The sequence below is a fragment of the Indicator indicator genome, chromosome 4 (genome assembly GCF_027791375.1).
Source record: "Indicator indicator isolate 239-I01 chromosome 4, UM_Iind_1.1, whole genome shotgun sequence".
Taxonomy (NCBI): Eukaryota; Metazoa; Chordata; class Aves; order Piciformes; family Indicatoridae; genus Indicator; species Indicator indicator.
The window spans coordinates 3,918,395-3,936,790 of NC_072013.1; the positions used below are offsets into that span (position 1 = coordinate 3,918,395).

Below are 18,396 nucleotides of genomic sequence, written 5' to 3' on the forward strand. Positions count from 1 at the left end.
ACAATAGTTTTAAACTGAATCAGGGTTAGGTTTAAGCTGGACATAAAGAAGAAGTTCTTTACAATGAGAGTGATAAAATACTAGAACAGGTTGCCCAGGCATGTGGTTGAGGTCCTGTCCCTGAAGACATTGAACATGAGAGCTGATGTAGCCCTTGGGCAGCCTGATCTAGTTGGAGGAGCCCCTGCTCACTGCAGGAGGGTTGGACAAGATGTCGTTTTAGGGTCCCTTCCAACTCAATGTAATCTGTGAATCTGTGAAGTTGTAGGAGAGCTGCACTCTGCAAAGATGAGACTTTGAAAGCAATTTTGGAAATGCTGAGGAGAAAGTGTGAGTTTCCAGTAAACCACTCTGGTCAAAAAAAGCCAGTTCAGTCTCAGGATATATGACTAGAATAAGCAGTACCTAGGACTGGTATGCTACGCATTTAAATCCTAGGTGCAATCCCAATGCCTACATTTTCTTGAAGAAATGACTCAAAAAATTTCAAAGAATACATCAACCAGCTTCAACATGATTTCAGAACTAGAATAAGAGCCTTACATTAAAAGACAAGGAACTCCCATCTGTGTAGTTTTTCAAGAGACAGATAAAGGGACTTGATTAGAGTGAATAAGGAAAAACACTGGGTTTCTGAAGCATATTTGTTCCAGCAGATAAGTGCATCACAAGAATCAACATTTAGGAGCTATTGTCATACAAATTCAAAATGGTTTTAGGGAAGTATTGCTGCACAGCTGCTCTGTTAGACTTGTCTAGGTATCTAGGGAGGAGGTTTTCATACCTTGGACGCATTCACTCCGTAACATTCTTCTCTCTAAATTGGAGACATATAGATTTGATGAGTGGACTGTTCAGTGGATAGCAAATTGGCTGGATGGTCACATTCAGAGGGTAGTGGTCAACATCTCAACATCCAGATGGAGATCAGTGACAAGTGGTGTCCCACAGGGGTCTGTATTGGGACCAGTACTCTTTAGTATCTTTATCAATGACACAGCTGGATCTGGATCAAGTGCACCCTCTGAAAGTTTGAAGACCACACCAAGCTGAGTGGTGCAGTTGACACCAGAGGGACCTAGACAAGCTCAAGGAGTGGGCCTATGTGAACCTCATGAGGTTCAATAAGGCAAAGTACAAGGTCCTTCACCTGGGTTGGGACAACCCCCTGTATCAAGAGAGGCTGAGGGAGCCCCAAAGAGAAAACTTTGGTGAACCGGGAAGCAAAGCTAGAATTAAGTTTTTAAAAACTTGCTGTGGGTTCCACACAGACCCAAGATTCCTAAGAAGGGATAGAAGAAGTGATTTAGAAAACACACTCAAGGCCAAAGCTGTCATCTGAATTATTAATACTTAACATACAGACTTTGTGAAACTCACAAGATGAAAGTTATTTACCTAACAAGTTACATGCATAATTAATTTCTCCTGTGATGCTTGATTTGTGAAGTTCTAACAGAACGCGTAACAGAGGCTGTAAACAGGCAAACTAGCCTGAAGCCAGAAGAGCTAAGCATATGCTAATTAAGGGAACATACTAGAAATACATATTAAGAAAAAATGAGAGGGGGAAAGTGACAATGCTGCATTTCTATGTTATGCTTCTAGTATGCAGCCATGAATAATAAGAAGCTCAGACAAGAAGAGAGAAGCAGGCATACCAAGCTTGGGTGAAGGAGAATAGAGGCATTCAGTGTTCTCGTTATCTCAGATGAAGACGATTTCAGGTCAAGCCAGCCCTGGAATATAAACCAGGGAAATGGAGGAAAACGCTCAGCTGACAGCTTGCCTGGTTATCTAAATACTGAAGCTGCAGAAGAAGAACCCATTCCTAAATACAAGAATAGCATATATTTCCTTGTGCTTTGCATTATAACCAATTTTAGTACTGCAATTGATCATTTAGTCACTGGGTAGAAAAAATAAACTGGACATCCTCAGTAACAGCTTCTACTTGAGAGAGATGACAAACACAAACAGTCTCATCCTTTAAGAGCGTCAAGTCAGAGGGATCATGGTTTGTCAAACTCTTGAGAAAGCTTTCCCTCTGTGCTACAGGTGGTTTTCTTTACAGTTCTTTACATCTTCAAGATGACTCATATGACAGCCCCTCCTTTGGGTAGCAACTTCCTTTGGGAGGCTACAACCAACATTCCACTTAGATAGAGGCCATAAAGGGTTATAGGGTTGCTGAAACCCAGCTGTGGTCATATATAATCAGGAAGACAGATTTCACCCCAGCACTGGTCTTTTCAAGAAAAACTGCAGTTTTGAAGATAGATGTATAACAAGTAACAAAGTGTGAACAAATCCTCTTAATTGCCTGATTTGTCAGGAAGGTGTCTTAGCATCGCCAAAGTGGAAGTGAGACTGAAACCCATATTAGAGTTCAGAGACAGAACTGGTACCTTAATAAACCAGAAGAGCCACTTTTCCTCCCACCCACTCAGGTAACAGCCAGGTTGGGCTAAAAGTCTCCAAGTACCAAGTCTTTCAGGATCTGCCACAGTTTTAAGTCAGCAGTTAACAATGCAAGTTAAACTCTTTGCTTCCCCATTTTGCTGCCTATGCAAGAATCTTCCCAGAAGTACAAGAGTGAAAGACTGGGAAAACATTTGTCATCAGAGCTTCATCCTAATCCCAGCACTTTGTTCAATCCAGATGCAAACTTGAAAAAAAATGTACTGCTCTTCTAGTATTTCACAGCAATCTTCTAGCCACCTCAAACTTTCTGAATTCCACTTGATATCATACTAACTTAGGAACAGTTAGGAATATGTAATCCTCATAGATAGCATCTATTGTGTAAACTAAGAATCATCAACTGTCTAAACATTAAGAACGGTAACAGTGGGCTTGGGAAAGAAGAAGAGCAAACTGGTTTAGACTAACTTTGCTGTCAGCCTGTCCCATCAACTGTATCAGACAGCCTAGAGAGCATGCGCAAAGAAGTTCAGCTAAAGGCCATAGGGAGGAAGAGGATGGACACCTCAAACAAACTCCAGGGCACACCCCCCCCCACACACAGTATGCAATGAGCATGCGTGCAGGACATTCACATATGTAATGAATTCCATGGACTAATATGAATATGCTAATCACTTCTTAGAAAAAATATGATTATGTATGAGATGCGAACAGATATTCTCTGAATTTTACTGCCTTTGGTACCCTTTGGTGGAGCGATCCTTATGTTTTCCATGCTGCAATAGAGAAATGCTGCTTCCTAACACCTCACTGGCCTTAGGGAGCTTTCTTGCCATATTCAGTAACACACTGACAGATCTTTCCTCTAACAGAAGTTCAGAAAGCATCAACATACTTATCTTCATGTCTTTTCAGAGCTTGAAACCTGCTGGAGCGTTTCACAATCGAAACCAAACACTGGAAAACAAACACTGGAAAGCAGCTGAGAAGCAGCATCAGAAGGGGATGGACCTGATCAGCCTTCTAAAAATCACTGGCTTAACTCCCTCTTGCTGCTGCTGCCTGATGATGGCAAGGGAATGCAAAAGCAGATTTTCTGCCTACCTCCTGCCCCAATCAAGGGAACATCTTGCTTCTGGCTGGCATCTCACATCATTCAGCTGTAGTAAAAGAGGGAAATCTCAAGGACAACCAATCCAGCCAGGATATTCTGCCAAGGTTGCTGTTCCTAGCTGAGGAAATGGTCCTCTCCAATTTTTGCAGATAGAAAGAGGGATAGAATATACTCCTCCCCCCTTACATTATCCTAAAGCCTGCAGGTGCCAGCAATGCAAATAAACGTGGAGCAATTAACAGAATTAACACAGCTTTAAATAGCTTGGCTCACCAGATGTGGACTCCTAGCAGGGTTCTATAAAATGTAAAGTTATTACAGATAAAACCATTCATCATCTGTTCACAGACTTGTTCTAGATGCAAACCCCATTCTGCTTAAAATGGCTAATAATCAGAAAGGCACAGATTTAACAGGAATTATGCCATGCTAAAGCCCCATTTCTAAATGTCATTTTTCACTTCTGCCATCATTCTGAGACCTATATTCCCTCTGCTTGCTAACACTGATGTGCTAAAAAGCTTTGCTAACATGACTCACGGTTACCTCTTGGGGTGCTAGAACTGAGACATCACCTTTCAGTCACTTCCACTCTGGCCAAAGGAGCTTGGTGACTCACACACTACACATCACTGCTTTCTTGGATGCAGTTGTTACCGTACAGTTGTGTGTCATCAGCCGCACGCAGCTCACGGGTATATGATGCTCTCCCTGAAGTGTTAAGTGCTCAAGTGCCAAGATTTGTGCTTAGGAAGTAACAGCATTTGAGTTTTCTCCATCCTGGTGATGTGAAGTCACACTATGCACTACAACAATCCTCCTAATGTTCCCCTAAGACCTGTTAAAATAAACCCATTCATCCCATTGTGCTACTGCATCTGTCTAGATAGCTACAAGAAGCAGGGGCAAGAGGACCGGCCCCTAACCTATCTTTGAGTTTTGATATTACCATTTCTAATATCTCCATTTATGGAACTGTAGCTTAAAGAGTATAAAACCTTGTGATAAGCAATTTGGAGCTTAAATTGCATCTTTCTATATACCTGTATTATTCCCACTGAACTGCTTAAGACTGCTGATGTATCCACCACTAATTTTGACCTAAATTGATTCTACCTGTGCAGTGTGAAGGAAGGAGAGAAAACCATCCTGAAGCACAGGTACTCAGTGCAACAGGAATAGATCAAAGCCAGACAGCAGCAATGAGAAAGAATTCAAACAGAAAAAAAATCAGAGACAATACAAAATCTGGTTGTATATTGAGCCCACTGCCTTTTCCATGTAGTTCAACTAACAAATGCTGCCCATTAGTTGCCTGCCTCCTCCTGTCTTACAGATGACAGCTAGCTGGCTTACTGCTACACAGGAGTCATGAACCTGGGAGGATTCATCCAGCCCACCCACTCAACATTCAAACCTCATCATCCTTTCATGCCTCCCTTTTTGGCAGTTGCAGCATCCTGACTTTTTGTAGTGGGTAGCAGTAGCTCAGTCTTTTCCGAGAACTCAGAATACACACACACATACACACTTCATAGCTATAGCCTAGTCTTCAGGGTCAGGCAAGATTTATAATAGTGACTGCTGCTCCCAAAGAGAGGACTCTTGTCAAGTGGGAAATAAGCTACTTCAGCCAAAAACACACCTCCTCTAATTAAAGCTCTAAAAACTTAGATCCAGCACTTGCACACCATGACTAAATGATTACAACATACCTGAAAGCACAGCTAGAGTGTAATATTTGGTGCTATATTCGAAGGCTGCAATAAAATTAAAAGACTAACAGAAGAAAATATAATTACCAAGAAGGCTGAAGACCAATTTAACAATCCCAAAGTCAGACTAGAATGGGGTTTTAGAAGAAGTTCTAGTCTCCAACCTACTGTAGGCACAAACCTGTAAAAGTAGCAACTATTTTCAAAAGTTGAACTTGTTTCATTAAAAGAAAGTGTGTTGAGGGACACAGTAACATAGGGAGCAGAGCCCTTTTAATTCTTGTGCTTGGAGCAGGTACTCAAATACAGAGTGCTTTTCTCATCACTATTACAGCTATGTCAGGAGTGAAAGAACTTATTATAGCACTAGAGAATTACACTCTGCATGCTCCATGTTAGTAAGTCTTTGCCTACCAAACTTTCAAACCCTGCCAGCCAAAAAAACTAAGTACATTCTCTCTCCAGCCTTCTTGGTGATGAGCAACCTGCAATCCACTCAGCTCCTAGACTGAAAGTGTCTATGTTACACACACATACATAAACAACATAGTTTTGCAACTTTTTCTCTCCTATAACTTTATTAATATTAGCATATGGCAGGTTCTAGGTCTCAAAACCTACTCATCTGTAGTTCTATCTGACAGTATAAGACTAATCCTTAGCAATACCTTTCATTGTGGCTGCTTATGCTGCATTAAAGTATTATCACTACTTCTCTGAGCACTCATCCAAACCAAGAGTTTACCAAGTAGAGTGAACTACAAAGCCAAGCAGAGCAAAAGAAACTCACTCATTGTAAGCTGAGAACATCAGGCTTTGAGCAGCTTTGGTTGGGACCAGACCACATCTGGCTAACGGAATAAGGAAAAGACAGGCAGGAATCTTTGCCACACTATCCTCTGTGAGTATCACCACTGTTTTGCTGATGACCTTGGACTCAGCTATACTTGCCCATCAACAGCCTACATCCTGTATTTCTTTGCCCACTCTTGAATTGAGACAGATTATATCACACGTGTGCAAGGACTGTTGTTTTAGTAGTTCCATTCTTTTGGCCATGAGTTACCAATTAACTTTATTATATGCCCAAAGCACTGGCTATATTGCTCCAATCCCCAACACGTTTTCTGAATTTGCTTATATAAATATAGTTCTACACCCATAAACACTCTCATTTTCTGAACAACAGCACATGGCACATCCCTTGCAGGTAGAGAAGCTCAGCAGGAGTCGGGTTCATTATACAGGAAAGAAAAGCCCATTCCTGATGATGCTGTTGCAAAGCAAGCACAGATGGCAGTAGAGCCAGGACTGAGGGTCACATGAAGACAGCTCAGTCAGGATTCATCAGTGCCCCATTACTGGTGTGATGCATCAGCCTGCTGGCTACATTGCCCAGGGGTGACACCAACCTCTTAAGACAATGTGTGCACTGGGGCTGACCTAGAACACCTGCGAGCTGCCATATGCCTACTGATAAGAGTTCCCGTGAATGAGATACACTATCATACTAACTAGAACCTGTATTTGTTAGCTAGAACCTGTATTTGTTTAATTCGTGGGCAGTTATGGAAAAAAAAAAAAAAAAAAAAAACCACAAACCCCAAACAGTTCATACTTCTAGGCTCACTATGACTGCAGGATTCTAGAGCCCTTGCTACTTGAATTTCATTCATAGATGATAAAATAATATCCCTTTCACCTCCTGTACTGAAGTCAGTTGAAATCTTAAGTCTTGCTTTGGATCTCCCATCTTTTACTAACTGAAAAGTAATTCTAGCACTTAATTGTCATACTCAAATTCCTTCACTAAAGACTAATTTAACGTGGAAGTTTCAAATCATTTTCCTGTCTAACAGGAATAATTTCCTTGGATATATGGGCAGGTCATGAGTACATTATTCTTCCATTTTTCTTTGTGGTCAGAAACATTTTATGAAAGAGATTGATCAATAATTGATGTTAGCTTACACTATTTTGCAACATACCCTTATCCAATATCATTATGACAGTAAAACCTGCTATGGATACACATAAGCCAAGCTGACAAAGTTCTTTTCTGTGGCAAGCCTGAGGCAAGGCAATAATGCTAGCAAAAACCTTTCTTCTGTGGGGTAGCCAAGGGCTAAGCTATGTAAGGAAAAGAGGCTTTGAATAACTCCCTAGCTATAGCAATAACTCCCTAGCTATAGCAATAACTCCCTAGCTATAGCAATAACTCCCTAGCTATAGCAAAGCCGCAGCATTGGCAGCACACTAATACAGCTGACAAGTCTCCTGATTTTAGTTCCTGTGGGCCAGGCCATTAACACTTTCTAAAAGTGAAATATTAACCCCTGCAATGTAATTCATTGAACAGTCTCCCTAAGTCCAGTAGAAGTGTAAGTTTTAACTGGATCCATAACTGGAAGTTCATTTCATATTTTGGTCAGACATGGAAAGAATCTTCTAGGACATATTACACTTAAGATGCAATTCCTAGTATCTTCAACCAAACTATAACAGAAACAGAACAAAGCAGAGAAATGCCCATCACACCTCGCTCACTTTCACAAATGAGCTGCAACACTCAGGACCTATTTGAACTGTTCTGTGTCTCAACCTCAGCTAGTTCAATTGCTTAGGAGTAGGGTCAGTTCTGAAATTTTCTTTAATTTCCTCACCTGAGAGCTGGATTTTAAGAGAAAGCAGTGGGTATTTCAAACCCATCAACAACAGTTCAGGTGGCAAGTTAAGACACAACTTTTTATGTTTTGACATAACCTATATATGCCCAGTGCAAACTTTTGAAATTTGCTTTTCACACTCATTCCCTTGTCAGCTTGACATGAATGTATAAAGAAATCAAGGACAAAACAAGAAGAGATTGGCAAATATTACTGGTAAAGAAAATTCCCCAGAGAAACAAGGTTGCAGTAATTTCAGGAACTTCTAATATTCTCCAGTTAAAAACATCAGTCAGTTAGGACTCTTAGGCTATACTGAAGACATAAGCCCTCCCTCCCAAGAGGAAGAGGAACAATAAGAAAGAGATAGGCAGGGTCTCCCTCTTTTATCTATTGCTCTAATAGTGGCAGGCTGTCTCTATTAGTGTCTGACCAAGTCATATCACATCTGTGCCTCAGTTACAGCATTTGAGGAAAGATGATAATGACATTTACTCCCTTTGGCACTGTATTTTAGATGATAGTTGGAAAGAAGTCAGTATCTCTGAGGATGCTTTGAAAAAAGCCACCCAGTTAACTCTTCAGATGAAGGGTCCTATGAGCTGATTTTATCCATCATTGTGAATTATTTTTAATATATGCATTTCCTAACTATTGGGCCACAATGCAGCAAACTCTGTACTTTGTGAGATCATTGTCATTCACAAGAATCACAATTTAGGAAAAAAACAAAACCAAAACACATTAGACACTACACAAATATACTCCAACCTGAAAATACTTATTTGTCATGTTAAGCTGACTGTGACATTCTGACCTAGGTTTCTCTTGGGAGCACTCAGTCTGGGGTATTCTATTTTCTTGGTGTTTCTTCCTGTGAAGAAAGACTGAGAGAACTGAGACTGTTTAATCTGGAGAAGACAAGGCTTAGAAGGGAATTTATTGATATCTGTAAATATCTGAGGGGTCGGTGTCCAGAGGAAGGGGACAGGATCTTTGGCTCTGGGCAACCTGATCTAGTTGAGAATGTCCCTGCTTACTACAAAGGGGGCTGGACCAGATAACCTTTGGAGGTCCCTTCCAACCCAGACCATTCTATGATTCTATGATTGATGCTATCATTCTTTTCAGTAGCACCCAGTAACAGGACAAGGAATAATGGGTGTAAGCTAGAACATGGGAAGTTCCACCTCAACATGAAGAGAATCTTCTTTACTGTGAGGGTGACAGAGCATGGAAAAGGCTGCCCAGAGAGGCTGTGTAGTCCTCTTCTCTGAAAACTTTCAAAGGCAACCTGGACATGTTCCCGTGTGGCCTACCCTAGGTGATCCTGCTTTGGCAGGGCGGTTGGACCCGATGATCGCTGGTGGTCTCTTCCAACCCCTAACATGCTATGATAGTAAGTGGGGAAAGTTAAGAGAATCCATTCAAAAGAGTATTAAACAGACATAAGATCAGAGACTACAGGGACTGCTAGGTAATCTTACTCCTCTACACCTAAACTCCTTCAAATGAATTAGACATAAGATGGTGACATTTCGTTACTGTGCCGCAGGATGCCTTCCTCTCCAAATGCTCCATCAGCATGACAAAAGCTCACCTTTGACCTTTCATCTCTCACAAACTCATAGACACTGCACAGAAATCTGCATCTTATCTCATTTCTCCCTTACTCACAGTATGGGTATAGACTTTTTGTTTTGGAAGGACTGCCTTGCCTTTGGTTCACAGAACAAACATTCCTCTTTTCTCCCATCCTTGCTAAATGATTCCTTAAAAAAACACTAGCAAAATCAACTGAATCAAGTACCTTCTCCAGAGAGGTTGATATTCATCACTCTTACAATATTAGTATTTGAATCATGAACCACAGAAGACTGACCTTACATATGCCTGGTGTGACATAAGTGATAATACAGGTTTTTTACATCAGTGTGTAGGGTAGATTTCACTCCAGTAGTTCTTCCTGAGAAAAGAGGCTAGCATGATCCAATCTTTTATGCTTACAGGATGGTGTGTGCATCTAAACATGTAGGCAAACAAAATGGGAGAGGTACCCCTTCTGGCAGCACAGCAGAGGTCTGGCAGGGCAACACTGATTCTTTTTCAGAGCTGTCAAAAAGTCCAGATGTGGACAGAAGAGGTGCTTCACCTTCCAGATGCTCAACTCAGAGAGCCTCTTGCTCACTTCTGCTCCATGTCATGTCCCATACTCGTGCTAGAAAGCAGAAGGTATTCTTCTCTGTGTATCACAAAATCTTTCAGGATTCACATTGACATGTTGGCAGCCAGCACACAGCTTGGGAAATTGTCTATTTCCCAATCATATATCCCTTCTGACTCTGAGCTAACTATCCATGCAAACTATCCCAGGAACTAAGCTTATAAGCATTACTTGATGAGAAAACACTGTCATCTTGTCATCATCATCTAAGGGTCTATGCAGGATTATCTCAGCATCTTGCCTTGTATCATTACTCTGTTTCCAGGTGACACAGTTCCCACATCTAAATTAAATCTTTATAGAAATATATTTTTTCTTATTACATTCATGCTGCTCAAAATGTTAGCCAATGTCTCCCCTGCTGTGTCTCTCGAGCCATAGTGTTATGTTTCTACAACAAGGGGACTCAAAAACAGGATGCAGACTCTGTGTAGATGCACAGACAAAATGCAGACATGCTTGACTCCCAACACACAGAGCCTAGAGCTGTGGCAGGAGGTTGATCCACAGCAGCAGTAATGCAACTGGAAATTTAAGAGTGAGGGCCAGCCAAAATTTTTACAGGTCTCTGGATCTGGAAATTTAGTAATCAGGGTCAGCATCATCAGGGCTGTTTGAGATGCTCTGGCAGAGATTAGTAATGGAAGACCAAAATAAGAACAAGATGTATTTTGACAAGAAGCATCATATTTAGCCTTTGCCATGCTTTGTCTGCTCCAATGCAGTACCTCTAGCCCCTCCCTTTCTTTTTCAAATATTAAATTCACCAAGTAATACAAATAGGAAACAGAGTGGTCCAAATAACAATAGAGCAGCTGGAGCAGCAGTATCAAGCAAACGCATGTGAGCAATTAGTGCCATTCATGTGGTGAATTCCTCCACCGAACATCAGTGAAATTCCCCACACTGCTCATTCCTGGGGCCTTAAATCACTGCTGTGGCAGGGGATCTTGGGCACCCAAAAGCTTTCAGGCTATCTGGTCTCCTTGTTAGGGACAGTGTCTTGGACTGAAACTTCCTGTCTGCCCTCTTCATGTTCTGGCCGTTTTTCTCTGCCTCCATGTTTATAGGCCACCTTCTATCTGCACCTTCAGCCTCCTTCCCAGTGTAACATTCTAACCAGCAAAATGCATGCCCAAACAGAAACCACAGCATCATTTTACGTACAAATAGGTCTGAAAAATATCTGTTTTGTAGATAGCATGAGATGTACATGCAGCAACTGAGAACATTCATGAACCATTTGGAAATCTGGCTCCTAGCAGATTCTGTAGACAGAAATGATGTAAGCTTTCACAGCTTTCTCCTATCATCGCCAGATGGTGCCTGACCTCTGCAATAATTTCTGCCACATTCTGCCCATATGCAAACCTCACTGCTTCCATCAAGCTGTTAGTATCAATCAACATTTTTTCAGAACTGAGATTTTAATAAAGCACTGACAGAAAACCAAAGATTTCATAAATTCTCTAATGCATGTCCATTCTCTAGGGACCACCTTAGACTCTTCTAAAGCACCTCTATCTGTACCATATAAGTACTGCTCCAAGTAAATAGAATAGTAATAGAATAGTAAATCTGAATGGCTGACTCCCTAAGAGAGTCTGAAAAATATTCTAATTCTCTCCCTTCTCCAGTGACTGGAGTTTGAAATCTAGCTTTCTCTCTTTACCTACACTGCTAAACTTTCCACCCAGCCATTCTCCATCTCCATCCCTGACTATTCAAACCTCCTCTCTGAGACTCTCCAGCACATGCAGAACATAGCTGTTTGTCATCTTGTCCTGCCTCCTCTTGGCCGTATGGAGGTCTCTAAAAACTATTAAAGTATCCTTTTCCCTTTCCACCTTCAGGCAGTGCTTCTCCCTATTTATCCATTCACTGACTCTCAAAGCCTTGTCACTCCTTTCCTGACACAGATTCTTCCTTAACTCCTCCTATCCCATCTCTATAACTGCTTTCTTCCACAGTAGGAAATATCCCATCTTATATCCTGAATTCTTTTAGAGCAATTTATCTTAAGACTGATGGTCCAGAAAGCCTCATATATTATGCAAATACAATACAGTGTCCATGTTTGATGTCTGTATACTGCCCTGTTTGCATATTCTGCCTTTTACAAATTTCATAGAAAATGTTATTTCTATTTTCCAATCTTTCCTCCTTCATTCCAATGCCATGTATACCACAGCACTGCTGGAATGGCTATGCAGAAATGTCAAACAAACTGTGCTACCAGACATTGGGACCTCTTTAATTCTGATGAAAATGAAAAGCCAACCTGAATTACACATTCAGCGTTTGGGTTTATGTTTTAAGTATATTACTGCTAGCAACTTAGTGAAATCTCTTCAGTCAGAACCTTTAGCCATAAGGAAAAGAAAAGGCAGGAGGATCTATTCTATGGGGAAAGGAGAAAACATTAGCTCAGACAACTAAAGAAAATATAGCTCCTTTCACCACAGCTCATTTAAATACTACAGCAGATGAGCCCTGAGAGGGCTTACTTCCTTGCCAGGAACACACTCATTCACTTGAGTTCCTCCTAGTCAAGGGTTAGACTTTGACTAGATGAAATGCCTAACCTGCCAGAACTGCCCCTCCTCCTTCCACCAACCCCAGCTGAGTGGAGAAGGCCTTCCCAGCTGCAAAGGGGCAGAGGGTCATTAGGCACTCTGCCCTGTTGCACTCCAGCACCTGCATGTAATCTGGGAGGAAAGGGGAAGGCAGTGCTCCACTTAACAAGCCCTCTTAGCTTTCACGTGAGCAGTTTGGTTGTTGCACTGTGAAGATGACACAGTCCAGATGAAATAAGAGAGATTACTGGAGGAAAGCAGAAAGTTTCAACCCAAAGCCTGCATCAATCCCTTTGACTGCCTAGGAAAGTGAGATAGCACTAGGCTGTCTTCGACAAATGCAGAAAAGTTGCAAAAGCCCATTTTGCTCTAACACCTTCAAGAGGTCAGTACAGAGGGCTTAGCATTCCCAGCTGCAGTGAAATCACTAGGGGTCTGCTAAGACTCTGGGAAAAGGTGATTACATAGCTAGGACTTTGGTAGGAAAAAAGAGCATCATTCTACTAGAAAGTATAAACTCAAAGAAACAATATTTGCTCTTTGTCTATTTTTCTTAGCTTAGAACATTTTTCTTAAAAGCTCAAGCGCCTCCAGTACTCACTGATGAGAGGCTAAAGCATCCTTCTTAACGACAGAGCAAAGAAAAACAACAAACCAAAACATAACCTACAGGGATTGATTTATGAAATATACTGCTATGGTATGCAGAGAGCCAGGTAAGATTCCCTGTAGCCAAATTTGGAACCAAAAACATTACAAGTACACAAACACCACACTAATCTGGTTCTACCTTTTCAAGGGTCAAAGCTGGCTACCATAGGTGTCAAGTCTGATCCCCACAGGTATTCTATCTCTCTAGAGCCAGCTCAGGTTTCTTTCATACCATACTGCATTGCAGTGCACAGATATACCCTGGCATTTCAGAAATAAACAAAGAAAAAGCTCAAAAGAACTGTCCTCTAATTCCAGGTAGATTTCAGGTGGATGTCAGATTGATCCTGCTCCCTTTGCCATCCGTGTTTTCATCCCTAGCAAGGGAAAGAAAAGGAATCTGATGCCTGGAGAAATTGCACAAGGCAAACGTTACTGCTCAACTTACCCAAAGCTTCACTTAAGGAAAGCACTGCCTGCTTTGATGTCTAACTCACTAAATATGCAGTGGGAACTCTTCGCAGCCTATGCAGAGTGTCGATTCTGGTGAGTGGCAGCACTTCTGGAGTTTCTCAGTGTTCTGCAAGATGCCTAGGGCTGCTCTTTCTCCATTAGATGCAGACCACTGTCATCTCCACTTGGCTAAACACAGCCTGAGTAAAAGCACAAGTCAGCTTCCTTACACTTCCTCGTGATACCTGCAGTAACTCATCCTGCGGCCTAGCAGGTCTGGAGGAACAGCAAAATGGAGATGCAAAATGCTGATCAGTAGCTGTCCTTTGGAAATATTACATTTCTCCATTCATCCTACTTCCAGATGCCTCCCCTGACAACCCTGCACTACACTTAATGTTTAGTGAATAGATTATACTGGATTTGTCCTAAGAGGCCAGGCAAGGTAAATTTTGGGCACATTTGCACAGCAGCTGAAAGCACTACTGGACCACTACTGAGAGCAGGCTCCTGTGAAGCTCAAACCCAGCCAGCACCAGCCTAAGTCAAGACAGCTGCATCTCCTGTCATGGCCTAGTCAAGTGAAGATGACAAAGCATATTTTGATTATCTGTTTTTCTTCTTCTTCCTCTCATTCTTAAGCGGTTGCTTGGGTTTTTCTTCTCATAGAGCATTATGAGCCTGGGACAGCTATGTAAGTACAGGCTAATAGAATACAAATGATTATATAAATAATAAAGCTGCTGAAGATTTTCTTGTCACTGCTTTCTCTGCTCCATTGGCTTGACTTAAAGCACACATAAAAATGGCCTCTGCTAAGTGTTATGTTCATAGCATCCATAAATAAAATTAAGATCCTGATTTAAAGAGACAGTAAGAAGCTGTATATCCTCTTGATTTCAATCAAACTGGGATGCTCAATGCCTATGAAAATCAGGCCCAAGGCTCTGCAGATGAAAACAGAATGATCTGATTCCTGTATGACAGTTTGTATTCAGCAGAGCAGTTTAATTTTCCCTGCAAGATGTTCATATGCGCTTTTTCCGGCATACATGCATCCCCCTAATTAATCCAGAGGTCAGACAAGAAAGCAACTGCAGATTCTGACAGCCATTGCTCCCATCAAAGGCCTGGCACATAACACACAACCTCTGACACCACAAATTGAGCATCAGTAGGGTGGCAACTTGTCAGGCAGTTGCAGCCACAGAATATCTAGCTCAGCACTGCTGTTTCCATGACTCCTGTATGCAAATTCACTCCATCTTCCCTGTGATATTAAACATTCACACAAATAGGATATTATGACAACCCTCTGGGCTGCAAATAAAACTAGACCCACACGGCCAGACTATGTGAAAGACAGTATTACTACAGAATCACAATGTTAGGGAGAAAACTCTCTGCATCAGGTTTCAGATATTGGTCTGAGGCTTCATCTTTTTTTGTTTATTGGGTTGGTTTGTTTGGTTTTGGTTTTGTTGTTGTTTGGGTTTTGTTTCCCAGTGAACCCTGTTCTTGTTCCTGCTGCTAGCCAGACAGTTCAACCTCTATAACCCATGTGTTGATTTTCTCAAATTTGTAGATTAACTATGTGACAAAGGCAGCCAGCCAGCACAAACCAGCATGATTTTGGAAGTCAATCAGCTATTCCTGACCAAGGCAGCAACTCTGCTGCAGGGACTTATCACCACAGTGCTCTTCAAGCCCATGAAGACTGGGAGAAATGGGGCTGTTTAGTCTTTAGAAGAGAAGGCTGAGAGGGGATTCTACCAACATCGATAAATATCTATATGAGGGGTGGGTGTTAAGATGAAGGTGCCAGTCTCTTTTTGGTGGTGCCCAGTAATAGGACAAGCAACAATGGGTACAAGCTAGAGCACAGGAGATTCCACCTCAGACAAGGAGACACTTCTTTATGGTGAGGGGGACATTGTACTGGAACAAGGCTGCTCAGACAGACTGTGGAGTCTCCTTCTCTGGAGATTTTCAAAACCCACCTGGATGTATTCCTGTGCAACCTGCCCTAGGCAATTCTGCTTTGGCAGAGGGGTTGGACTCAATGATCTCTGGAGGTGATTTCCAATCCCTCCCATTCTGTGATTTTGTGACATGGCACACTATTGCACATCTCCACTCTATCTTCATGCTGTCGCCTCCTCAGATAATTTACACACATACTTAACGTTACCTTCAACTTTCATTTTTCTGTTTTATTCTAACTCTCTATCTTCCCCAAAAACTGACAAGTGACTATATTCACAAGACTTATAAATATCATATTTTAAAAGCTTCTGATTATGATTTTGTCACCCTTTGCTGCTTAGTAGTCAAAAGCCATTTATCACTTTTGCCTCAGTGTCCAGAAGACTGCAATGCTTTCTTCTAAATTGCTAACAGCTTATAGAAGACATCTGCCACTACCATGGATATTTTGTCTGTAATCTGAGCACTAGAAGTCTGATTACAACCACAAGTTCATGAGTTTTACTGCTGATGTATTTTGTCCAGCAGAATCACACATTTATCCTTAGAGATTATGCAGTATCAGCATAAAATTTAGCATCAGGGAAAGACATGGAGTGCGTAATGAATGGTAGGAAAGAGCAATGACTTTGAAAACCCAAAGTACAGGGAAAAAAATAAATAATTTGAAATAGTTACCTCTTTGAGGCAGCCCATGAAGTTGTTGCTTACTGGAGAGCCAGGTAAATCAGCAGTACTGGGGCTCCCTCCCACATAAAAGAAGTCATCCGAGCCCAGCATGGTGTAGTCCTCCTGTGTGTAGCCCGTGGTGGTAAGGATGCCATCCACAGAGATTGTCACCTGTCCAAGGGACAAAACAAAGAAAATCCCAGGCAATGACCTTACAACCCTGAACAGAACCAACTACCTCTCCTACATTTTTATGTCAGTTTTATTAAGGATTTTGTTGAGATTTGGTATGCATTTTTTCAGCTCAGCCAACCTCCATTTTCTGGTCTGCTTCACCCACAATGGAAATGCTCCAGCATCTCCTTCTCCCTTTTCTGGTGTATCAGCACTGTCAGGCTGACCCAGCAGTCTACCCATTGAGATGCTTTCCATCTATTCAGGCCAGAAAATGGAACTGTCCTCAAAAGAGATTTCTCGTATTAGCTGATTTTATGATTAATTAGTATTTATTTTAATGATTACAGTTAGTTATGGTTGTTAGTAAAAAAAAAAAAAAAAGAAAAAAACCAAAACACTAATGAAGACGAGGTTGGTATTTTGTATTTTTATGTTTCTTTTGCTCACAGCACACTGATGATCATGCATTCAGGGAGGGGGTGGGAGGGATCTCACTTTCCATACGTTATGGATGTGCATGCCTTGTACCTAGAGAGATACACACCCACCACAAAAAAAAACCAAACAAACTCATATGTTACAAACTAACTCATAACCAAAATAAAAATAGGAAATAAATGAAAATTAAAAAAATAAAAAATAAATCAACCACACACACAACAAGTGTGAGAGAAGCAGAGATGAGAAAGAAAGAAAACACAAAGCGTGCACACATTTCATTTTTCATGCAAAAAGAGGACAGGAAGAAAGAAGAGAGAGAGGGAGAAGGAGAGAGAAAACTATTTCACACTTGCATGCAATCAAAAATAAAAATACCAAACAAACCTCAAAACAATAATATTTTTTAAAAAAATCAAAACCAAACAGAAATGTCCCCAAGACCTCTAACCCCAAACACATGGAAAATGAAGAGGGATGGAAGTACAGGGAGGGAGAGGAGCAAGTGAATCTTAGGTGTTTTGCTTAGATATTGTTAGTAGCCAAAGGGGAAGATGGAGGAAAATAGATTGAGGCCAGGAGGAGACGAGCGAGTCACCAGACATGGACATGCCATGCAGAGAGTGTGTACTGAAACAAACAACTGGCTGAGCTCCTGTCCGCCATGGCAGGTAGAGGCCAGAGAGAGAGAGAAAGTGAGAGAGAGAGAAAGAGGGAGGAAAAGAAGGAGAGAAAGAGGAGGGAGGGAAGTAGGGTAAAATAGGAAGAAGAGGACAACTTCGGCCAGTTTGCCTGTAATAGCTGTTGTCACAACAAAAGGATGAGAGAAAAAGAGAGCCTTCACCACCACGGAGTAGAGGCCCTGCAATGGTTCTGATCTAGAAATCTTCAGAGTGAAAAAAAAAAAAAAAAGGAGAAAAAAGCAAAATGAAAACCAAAACAAAAGAGAAAGCTAAGCTTAAAAGCAAGGGATAACCCCCCTCAATAATTTACCACTAGAATGGAGAAGAGAAACTAAAGAGGGAGGTAAGGAAAGCAATGAAAGAAATGTCCAAACCCCATTTCCAGAAGAGCTGTGTTAGCTGGTTTTATTGCTCATTTTTCCATCGAAAAAGAAGCAAAGCAAAAAAAGAAAAAAAAAAAAAAAGGAGGGAGGGGGAAACAAAAATGCTTTCAATGAAATGAAAACAAAATTAAAGGAAAAGGTAAGTGTAAAGGGGGGAAGGGGTAAAGAGGGGGTTGGGGGAGGAAAAGGCAGGTAACACACGGCAAACCCAAAAAAAGAGACAATAAGAATGAT

At 41.4% G+C, this 18,396-nt stretch overlaps 1 protein-coding gene across 3 annotated transcripts in view; it reads right to left on the reverse strand.

Moving 5' to 3' along the window:
* NRXN3 (neurexin 3) overlaps positions 1 to 18,396 on the reverse strand; it is a 909,976-nt gene that overhangs the window by 681,817 nt on the left and 209,763 nt on the right. For all 3 annotated transcript variants that reach the window (XM_054400548.1, XM_054400546.1, XM_054400549.1), the window contains one exon: positions 16,491 to 16,652. In XM_054400548.1, coding sequence (XP_054256523.1) covers positions 16,491 to 16,652 — 162 coding nt within the window. The remainder of the gene's footprint in view (positions 1 to 16,490; positions 16,653 to 18,396) is intronic.